We start from the raw sequence: 11,202 nt of genomic DNA on the forward strand, positions 1-11,202 counted from the left end.
TTCCTGTTTTAATTTAAAAAAGTAATAAAATAATAATAAATTATTATACAGTAAGCTTTGTATATTATAACTGTAATTTTGGCAGATACTGATATGGTCATCCATTTTTTCTTCCCCAGGCCTTTAATAAGTGTAAGCGGGAGGGATTCCGACTTCAGACGGTTGACAAGGCTCCTTTGGCCAAACGCAGGAAGATGAAGAAGACCAGCACCAGCACAGAGACCCGCAGCAGCTCTAGCGAGAGCACGCACTCCTCTTCCTCTTCCTCCCAGTCTCAGGATAAGACGCCACTGGGCGGAGAGACGGCCATCATTCCCCAAGCCTCCGTGAGCACGCCTTTCACTCTGGGCCCTGATGATGAGCCTTCTCAGGGCGAACTCCAGCTTACAGAGTGATAGGACATAACTTTCCCACTGTCTCATTCTTTCTCCTCACACTCTGGAAAGGCTGTACAACTCCAGAATTTGCATGTGGGGCCCAACTCAAATCCATCATTAGCAATAGATGCACACCATGAGCGCTGAAGACCGAGCTGGAGTGAACTTCTGGCTCAAGTTCTGCATGGCTGAATATCACTGCATCAAGTCCAGTGTCTCAAACACGAGAGAGAAGTTCACTTTGAGGAGCATCGAGACCTTCCACTGATGGAGAAAGAAGAAAAGCCGGCTTGTGCAGTGTCCTGACAGACCAGGCGCTTTGCTTTAGGCAAAAAAGATAAGGAATATGTATTTTAAATAAATATCTAAATAGAATTTATTTAAAAGAAGATTTATTGTTTATACAGACTTCTCTCAAATTTGGTATATGATAGAAATTTGGTATATTTGACCAATTGGTATATACCAAATACAACAGCTCCATTTGTGATGGGAGCTTTATGGTGTTGATTCACATATTTAACTTTAATCTTTGACTTCTTCCAAAAGATTTTACTGAAGTAGCAACAACTAGGTGTAATAGTGTCTGTGTTCTGTGTAAAACTCTTGTTTATGGGCAAGGTAAAAGAGACCGTTTGTTTCACATTTACGTTTTATTTGAATTTTCTGTTGAGATACCTTCCTCAGGTTATTTATTTGTTCTTATAAACTTGAGCTCATTTCTAAAGAGTTAAAGACAAAGCCACTGGGTGAAGGTGCTGTCACATTTACCCTTGCTCTGTGAAATTTTGTCGCTGAAATCCAATTTTGTATTTGGTTCAAGCTGTCACACAGATTTTCAGCATTGACCAACAAGAAACTGCTTGGTTTGAAAGTGACTTCTGTATGAGCATTTCTTCGTGCATCGATACACTATTGACAGTGGACAATGGAACAATGTTTTTTGCTGAAATTTCGCTAATGTGACGTGCCCTAAAAGAGAAAACGCTAGAGGTGTTGACTTGGATGTTGGATTTCGTTACTCAAGGTTTTATGCTTGAGTATAAGATTAGGCTTAGCATGAATCTGGCGATAGCTGTTTAAAGTCAACATGAATTCAGAATGGACCCATTTTAAATGAATGCACCTGGTTCTATTGTGAACGATTCTTTGGTGCATGTTATTACAAAGAAAAAAAAAGTTTTCATAGTTTAATAAAACTTTAATAACTCTTGCTTCCTCTGCAATGACTTTTCTATTCCAGTAACATCACTTAGGCTATCCAGGCTAAATGGTTATTTAGCCGTAGATTTAGCAGACTCGCTTTTGATCTGGCTGTATTCTGGTTTGTATCACTGCCTACTTTTCATGATCCAATCAATACCTGATGGATAATCTCATTTCTTGAAAAAGCGCTATATTAGAGGAAGTACAATGGGTTGCAATTCACGTAGACTTTAAACTATGCGTCTGCAAAGTCTAATGACACGATTATCTTATATAAGATAACCATGACTGCAGGCCACATTTTAGCCTGAAATGAAGTGAAATGCCAAAAGACATCTGTGGTTTCCTGTTTGATGGTGGCACGTTGTGTTTTTTGGCCCTGTGTTAGTTCAAAACAGGCTGTGGTAGAGCCTGTGGTGTTTAAAACGATGCGCTTGCGTTTTTTCATGTTTGCATCGTCTGTTTCACAAGCCGTGAAGTTTTTGTGACACTGAGCTGAAATCTTATAGTACTCAAGTCTGGACAAGATCAGATATTTTCAGGAGCATTTAAACAGCCTGGACTCGGACTCGAACTCGATTGAGCTGGTCTTGACTAGTCATAGAAAATATAGTAATTTGAGTGCGAGTCCAAACTCTTAAAAATAAGAGTTTTAAAGACTTAAAAATAAGTCTTTAAAAATAAGGGAGTTTTCGCACAATGCCATTGAAGAACCATTTTGGGTTCCCTAAAGAACCTTTCATAGCTCTTTTTCACCAGAATAGTTTGCGTTCTCTAAGGCAGAGCATTTTCTCGGCCAGGCGAACTGGAGCCTGTCGCAAACTGGCCACGTGTTTCCACAGACCTGAGGAATAAACAGTGATGTAATGCTGTTACTTGTTGTTTACCTGACTATAAACAGTCTAAAATCAAACAGTGTGCATCCTGATGTTTGTACAGGCAGTGCGGCACTTCTGTTTTGCTGTTCACAGAACCGGTAGTGCTTTTAGTGTATCGGCAGCTTGCATAAATTCCTGGTACTATCATCTGTCCTTTTTGGAGATATATTGAAACGATTCACTCGCTCTCTCGCACGTGGGGTCTCTCTTGCGTGCACAGTTTATTTATTTAGGTATAAAGACCTATGTAGTGCAACAATATCACATTTCTCAACGAGATTTCCATTGAGAGTGACAGCTATTCTTCGCCACGGCTCCCCAGCTCTGTTCGAGACCAGTAGGTTTTTAGAGCCGGAGTTGACCCGATCTTGAAAGGAATGGTTCAAGAATGGACAAAGGCCGGGAACCCGCACCGGAACCGTGCCGGTGGAAAAGTATGAAGAACCTTTTTCCACTATAAAGAACTTCTTGTACAATGGAAAGTTTCTAAGGATGTTAAAGGTTCTTCATGGAACCATGGATACAAACAAAGAACCTTTACTTTTAAAGCTGTGTCCCAATTGAGAGGCTGCATCCTTCAAAGGACACAGACTTTAAAGGCCACTCCTTCGAAGGCCGCAAAGGTCCGACTGAGCGTTGTTAAATGAGACGGAGGATTGTTCTTGTCACCTAACAACTGTGACAGCTGCCATTGAAGAGCGGCGGTAACGTTTGTTCTGGACTTTTTTGAAAGTTATATTTAACTGTCTGAAAACAAAGCAAGGTTCACAACCACAACAAGTCTAAATATGTTCACCTTGGTCCATTTCTGAACATAATAAAGAGTAAAAAGTATAAAAAAATCGCATCTTAAAGATGCGATTTTTTTATACTTTTTACTCTTTATTATGTTCAGAAATGGTCTTAGATGAACCATCTGAACTGCTTTATATAATTATTTTGGTATTTTAGCATTTGTATTCGAGTAAGTTGAAACCTAATACTTGCATTTAACAGTGTAATCCGGGAATTTCTCTCCAAAAATTCCTGTTGTTATCAGCACGCAATGAATTGGCTAGGCAGCAAAGGATTCATGTTTTGTATCATTCATTGCTCATGAAACGAATTTTGAGGCCATATACGAAGGAGTCTTTGAACTTTGGCGTGCCGCTGTGACACAATCGATCTTCGAATGCGGCGTGTACAACACTGCTGAGCTGATTATATGGTTCTCTGTGTTTGTGTAGATTGTATTTTCTATTCGGTGGTGGCGTTCTATAGTTGAAAAGGAATGATTTTATCTTTGGCCCAAAAGGACCATCTGTATTATTCAGAGCATTATTCTACAATTTCTTCATATCTTGCTAGCTCTACAAAACTATTTGAAAGCCACTTGAACTATACATTGCTATGCAAAGTTATTTTCTTCCTTTCTTATGTTTGTCTCTGTTCATATCCTGAAAGACCTTTATGCATTAGAAAATAATGAAAATAAACGGTGCCTCGTCATCAGGGCGAACATAACTGCCATCTTTAGGGACAGTCGTAAGGCTCTGGTCTCTAAAGTAAATCATGCATTCCACTTCTTGTGCACTAACCGAGACAAGACATCATATTGAGCGTTTAAATGGCGAGGGCTGGATCAGGACCCAGCGGCGGGTACGCATACATGCACAATCAAACATACACAAACTGGTGCTCCTGCCCACTCGAACCCGGGCAAAGGACAAGAGCAATAAGAACAGCAGGAGCTCGGCTCACTTTCATGTGGCTGAAAGCTGCCACATTTGGCCTCTTCCCCATCACTGTTATCCCTGAAGCTCCCTCATTACTGCCTCCTCTTTTTGTTTGGGTGTATTAATAGAACAAGAATGATGGGAGGCCGAGAGAGTCCTACATTGAACTCTCCTCTGGGAGTGAAGCTTTATTAGATGATTTGCTGTGCTGCTGTTTGTCCCACCGGCTCTCTGCGTCCAATTGCACAAACATGGAGCTTGCTTTACGGTCTGATACGTTTTTAGGGGTTTTTGTTTTAGCTTGTTTAAGCTGTTATGAGATTAAAGGCCAGACATGTGTTTTTTTTCGTTTAGCGTTTCTAAAAGCGTAGTGAGCATGTTGTGAGCATCGGCCCTTAAACTGAACTTGCTCCTTTGAACTGTGCACTTCATTTTTGTTGCTCTATTTTAGTGCTCTTGTAAATTGTGTTGTCTGGTTGTGAAATGTAACCGAGGGGCCCTGTGCGCTTGTATCTGTGATAGCGGCGGTTGTGGGCGGCTCATCTGCTCGTGGATGTGGGGTGATTTGACTTTTTAAACTCCGTCTTGTTTTTTAAGGGGTTGTGGATTTGAAGAGTTGATGCTGGAATGGAAATGGATTTTTTTTAATTGCATGGAAACTTGTTCCCACTCTGTTTCATGATATCTTTAGTAGAATTACCTTGTTTTAGAGGTCGCTATGCTTTTGCTGTAAAAATTCTTGAAATGTCATGTAACCCACCTTAATACAACTTTTTACATTCTTTCTGAAATACCAGTTGGGTTAAATAAGATTTAAAAAAAGAAAAGAAATTAATAGTTTTATTCAGCAAGGATGCATTCAATTAATAAAAAGTGAAAGTAAAGCATTTATAATGCTACATTTTATTCATTTAAAGAATCCTGAAATAATGGTTTCTACAAAAATGTTAACCAGCACAACTCTAGACATTATTATTAATGTTCCAAATCAGTATATTAGAATGATTTCTGAAGGATCATGTGACACTGAAGACTGAAGTAATGATTCTGAAAATCCAGCTTTACCATCACGGGAATAAATTTTATTTTAAAATATTTTAGATGTGCTTTATGTAGAATCAGGTAGAATTCAGAAATCCTTGTTATTAGCGACACGGGTGGCTGTTAAAACTGAATTGCAGCCAGCAACATATTGCTCGTGCTCGCACTCGTCTCGTGCACACGTAACGTACAACAAGAGAATGAACGTAGTTCAAGGCTTCGCCCTCGATATCTGCTCACGAACTTTATCATTCTTCACTTAGAAGTAAAAAAAAAAAGTTGGAAATACCTTTGCAGCGATATACTGTTAACAACATCCAGACTCGTCCACGCTGCTGAGAGCGACGGCTAACGTTAGATGAAAATATAAATATGTGCTGCGCGTTTTCCTCTCAGTAACAAAATAAATGCACAACAAAAATGACAGCGGTGAGAAAACTTCTGATCATAGCGATGTGGATTTGTTTGGACTAGCTTTGCAATTCACGGCATCATGTCAACAGATGAGGTAGGCCTAATTCAATTTACACCGTTATGATAGTTTGATTATAAAGTATAGCCTAAGCCTATATTTGAGACTATTCTAGACCTGACTGTGCGAGGCTTTAGTTTGAAATAATCACTTTTTGCAAAATGGCTTTTTCTGCATTCTCCTGAACATTAAATACATTCATTTCATCTGTCGTTTAACGGAAGAGAGGCTCTCTTGAACGGGCTTAAACATCACATCCTTTTAATTTTAAAAAAACGTCCGAGTCCTTCACAAAACAAATCAGTATACACTGGATTTCATAAAAGTCTGTGGAATATCTCTGGGTTTTATTATTATTATTTTTAAATTTTCGTTATGCTGTTCACACATTGGCAATAAAAACGCAATTAATACATGAAACTCTTACAAATAGTCCCTTTAAAGACTGCAGTCCGTAACTGTTGGCGCTCTAGCGGTTAATAAACAGAACTGCATGCGTCTTGCGGAAGAATTGTAGCCGGATCTACTTCTCTCTGTTAATGTCCATACACTGTAAGGTACTGGGCTACTCCGCGCAGTGGTACGACCCGAACTAGTCTAAAATATCCGAATATAAACATTTATTATAGGTGTACCGTAGTGATTCAGGATAAGACAAAAACACGGTTTGGAAAATGGATTCATGATGTGCTCGCTCATTATATATTTGATGTCTTTTTACATATTTTATGTTAACACAAAAAAGTTACAGACTGCAGCTTTAAAATACAAAAGTTATTTTGAATTGTAACAATATTTCACAATATTACAGTATTTTTATGTTTTATTTTTTTGCTGTATTTTTGATCAAATGCAGCTTTGGTGAGGATAAGAGATTTCTTTCAATTAAAAAAATATATATAGGCTATATACTGACCCCAGACTTTTGAACGGTAGGCTAGTGAATGCAGCATTATTGTCTGTATGCCTGTTATTGTCTTTTTGGCTAATGTGACCAGACAAACAATTTCATTTTGGATAGTTTGTTGGTCTTGACACAAAGCTTTTATTACAAAACATTGAAGTTACATTAAATCACAGGCATTTATTCAGTATTGGAAATCATTTAACAGTTTAACATTGAAAATGGATTATGCGAAAATGAAATGAACACAGACTGTACACTGTTTTGATGTATTGTTTCCAGCTCCGGCCACTTTCCTGTAGCCTGTATTTTTATTCTAAAAGCATCTGTGCATATCAATGCCTTGTCTCCGCTCCTGAATATATAGACAAGGGGGTTTATAATTGAATGATTTACATATCTGTTTTATTTTTACCAAAGACATTGTAGCAATGACATTTTTTTCAACATACACTGAGCTTTAATTTTATTTGTGGTAAAGTCTTTACAAATATGTTGGTTTGGTTAGGTTCTTGTCCATGCGCTTCCTTCTTCCAGCATTTCCTGCTGTGAAACACATTTATAAATTATGTTTGTTGTAAGAGTCATATTAAGAAGCATAGATAACTAGCACAATCCCAGACTTTACTTTTTTTTTTGTTCCGTCTGATGTAGAAATGGACCAGGTAGGCCTACTTTCATTGCACTTTCCACAAAGCCACCAAAAAGCATAATACAAATTGTACATCATATATGTTCCTGCTGTTTACGGGCTTATGTGTTTGATAGTGTAACTGCCGATGTACATTTGGTGTCGCAACAAATTCAGATAGCCTATTGTGGTCGTGATGATCTAAAATTTAATGTTTTGCAAAGAGGTTCATTTGTAAAATATGTATTTTTGCTGTTTATTGTCCAGTTGTTGCATTAAATCGCGAAGGGAATTTTGAGTAAATCGATTTATAGAGAATTTTCACAGGCTGTTTTCCTACTAGTGTACAACCAAACGCTGCCAGCAAGCGGCGCTGTTTACACAGATTTAGATAGTTTATTTGCATCGATGGCCGTTTCTGAGGAAAGAATTGTTTTATTATGGGATGTATAGAAGAGCTTTCCTGTCTTTAAACTCTGTACTAGTCCTCACTGTGCAAACTGTTTAATGTTTAGGCATTAGCCTACATGAAGACGAGACCTAATGGATTATCACAAATGCATTTTTTTTTTTTTAGCTAACTAGCTGGGCTAGAGTTTTACTCTCATTAATTAATTTAATTTGAATTATTATTGAACTATAATGCTTAAAAGCACCAAAAATAGTCCTATTTATAGTGAGTTGTAATGCTATGTATGTGTTTTGTAAGTGATAAGCCATATACTAGGCTACTTCACCACACACAGTATGACACTGAACCCTGTTGATGTGTCCAGTGCTTTGTTTTTAAGATGGTATACTTTTAAAATACACAATATACATGAAAAGGTCATATTTTCAACGATTGTGTGATTATATTAGTCCATTATGTTGATACAAATGTGAGTTGGAGTGTCTTGCGTGAGTGTTTTAGTCTCAGATGAGTTGAATCAGCTCATGTTTCTGACTGATGTCAGAAAGTGTGCTCCTTTTATTAACTGGTCTTGTTAGCAACTGTTTTCCCATTTGTTTTGTGATTCAAAATATGTTTGAGGTGGTTGTTAAAAAAATAAGGGCTTAAAGTTTTATCGAACAAAGAGTAATATAATTTAAATTGTCACGAAATGGAATAAAACATCTAAATTCACAAAATGCTTGTGTATTTATTCTGATGTGTTTTTGTATAAATATTTTCCTATATTTTCAGTTTGTATTATGTTCTCAGTGTTGGCTACAATATTCATTCATATATTCTCAGTATTATCCAATGTGTGCAGATTTTAATTGACTTTTTTAGTATTGAATTTATTAAGCCTTTGATTTTAATGTTTGATTTAGTTGTAAGTAAATAGCCTACAATTTTGTGAAAATGTAAGAAATGGCAGAAATGTTTTAATGTTGAATAATTATTGTAATTTTGTGATATTTTAAAATATAATCTTGATATCCCCAAACACTATGTTTACTTTATATACATATACATAAACATATATGAAGAGTTCAGATGCAAAAGCCTCTAAGTGCCATCTGAAATTTTCTTCTAGAATGATCATTTTTATCAAGCTTGTATATTTAAATTCAGTAATTTCACTTAAATGGCAATGAAAATGACCTATTCATTGTCATTTAAGTGAAATTACTGAACTTAAATATAAATGCTTGATAAAAATTATCATTCTAGAAGAAAATTTCAGATGGCACTTAGAGGCTTTTGCATCTGAACTCTTCATACATATATATATACATACATACATACATAGACCTATATTAGTTTGGGGGTCAAAATTATGTTTTTAATATATATCTAAAGAACAAAATGATAACATTTATCAAAAGTACAACATGAAATTTGCCTTAGCCTAAATATTTTTTGCTATTTATATATATTTTACTATTTACTATTATTTCACTATTTACTATTATTATATTTTTTGTATGTCTGAGTAGTAGGCCTAAGAGTTTGGTGGTTGAGATTTTCTGTCTAAAATGATGACCTTTGGGGGACTTATTGCCCCCAAAAAAGTTATGTTAAATTTCATTAAGCCATACCAGAGAGACTTCATTTACACACACACACACACACACACACACACACACACACACACACACACACACACACACACACACACACACACATATATACATATATCACAGTTGCAATCAAAAAGCACAATATCATTACGGGGAATAAAATGTTTGAGAGCAACTCAGAAAAACCCTCAATTTACTGCCAAAGACCTGTAAGATGACCTGATGAAAGGATGATAGGAGGACATTTTATGAAAACAATTCAACAAAGGCATCAGTAAACTATTATAGAAAGTTTATCAATTAACATTTGAGTGATTCTGAGAAGGTAAAGTTGATGATAAAAAAAAAAAAAATCTAATTGGCTCTAAACATTCGTGTTAAAAATTATTTAACCCCCAAATGTCAAATTTTGTGCAGGACATTTTCTTTTATAACCTCCAATGCCTGTAAGAGCATATAGAAGCTTCAGTCACCTCTCTACTGCAATCTCGGCCCATTCCTCACTTAAAAAAGCTTCCAGATGTCCTTCATACAGTCAAGATGTCCGCTTTCTGCAACAGCAAAGCACCCCTATAAGAAGACTGGGGCATGTTTGACCATGGAGACGGTGTTCTTCTGCTCATAAGCTTTGTCTTTTTTGGACCAGACATGATCCATGGGTCCAAGAAGTTCCAGTTTGGTCACATCCCTCCATAAAACAATCTTCCAGAACTCCACAGGTCTATCCAAATGAATATTAGCATATTCAAGTCGGCCTTTTATGTTCTTCTTGGTCAAGAGTGGCATTCGGCAAGATATCCCAACATGAAGGCCATGCTTGTCTAGTGTTCTTCTTATACATTGAAATGTTTTTCCTCTTTTCATCAGGTCATCTTGCAGGTCTTTGGGAGTAAATTGAAGGTTTTTCTCAGTTGCTCTGATCAAACATTTTATTCCCCTTAATGATATTGTGCTTCTTCTTCAAAACCATCAATGGTTTTCTGGTACAACAAATGTTTAAACTTATGAATAATGCTGCCAGCTGTGTCTCTAGGAACTTTTAGTGTTTTGGTAATCTTCTTATAGCCATAGACTTTCTAATGTAATAAAACAATTTGTTCTCTATAGCTTTTGTGAGATCTCTTTACTTGGCCATATTTGGTTGAATAATTTCGATTGCAACTGTGTATGTATATACGCACATAAAAGTACGTTAAATAATCTGACCATGGCATTAATATTGTTTCCTCCAACAAGAAACTCTTGAAAAAAAAAATCAATAAAGATCAATATTTCACCAAAAAAAATGTATCCCAATTTTACTAGATTCAGCACAGGTCCATCATTTTGTGTGTTGATTTGAGCACAGATTGGTGTATCTTAGTAAAGAACTCCAAAACGCAATGAACGAAAAAGAGGACAGAAAGAGCTTCGGGTCTAAAGTGGGAGGTGTTGAGGAGTCAATGGCGGGAAATACGGGATTTCTGCACGGGACCCACGTCTCCTATTGTCTCCCTTAAATTTTGACCAGGCTGCCCTGGCGAGCAGTGATGGGACTTTTTCTTTTCTTCTCCACCTCAGTCCTCCTGTCTCGCCCGGCATTCCACTGGGCCACCAGAGAAGCTGCTTTAGAGACGGGCTGCTCGCTCTTGGGTGGCCTCTTGTGCAGGGGGCTGCAAAGGGGAGGAGACGATGTCTTATTAATTGACTGGGTGTCTTGGAAGAAGTGTAGGAATTTGGCTGCGGGAGAAAAAGGAGAGGAAGGACTGCCTCGCAGCTTAGCCTGGACCTCCTACTCAATCATAAATGTCAACTAGATATTTACATTTTCTGAGAAAAAAAAAATGGAAGCAGTGCTAAGTCAATGCCACAATACTATAGTGCTTTGGATGGTTGCTACGGTGTTGCTAAATATATTGTTTTATATCCAAAATGCTTTGTTAGGGGAAAATCACATAGAAAAAGGGTTTCCCTTACCGAAAAGTACTG

General features: G+C 37.1%; 1 protein-coding gene across 1 annotated transcript in view; it reads left to right on the forward strand.

The window, feature by feature from the left end:
• rps6ka5 (ribosomal protein S6 kinase, polypeptide 5) overlaps nucleotides 1-8,345 on the forward strand; it is a 34,848-nt gene extending 26,503 nt beyond the window's left edge. The window contains exon 17 of the mRNA XM_081348059.1: nucleotides 120-8,345. Coding sequence (XP_081204185.1) covers nucleotides 120-395 — 276 coding nt within the window. The 3' untranslated portion in view covers nucleotides 396-8,345. The remainder of the gene's footprint in view (nucleotides 1-119) is intronic.
• Nucleotides 8,346-11,202: the final 2,857 nt, after the last annotated feature.

The sequence above is a fragment of the Scardinius erythrophthalmus genome, assembly GCF_964197995.2.
Source record: "Scardinius erythrophthalmus genome assembly, chromosome: 19".
Classification (NCBI taxonomy): domain Eukaryota; kingdom Metazoa; phylum Chordata; class Actinopteri; order Cypriniformes; family Leuciscidae; genus Scardinius; species Scardinius erythrophthalmus.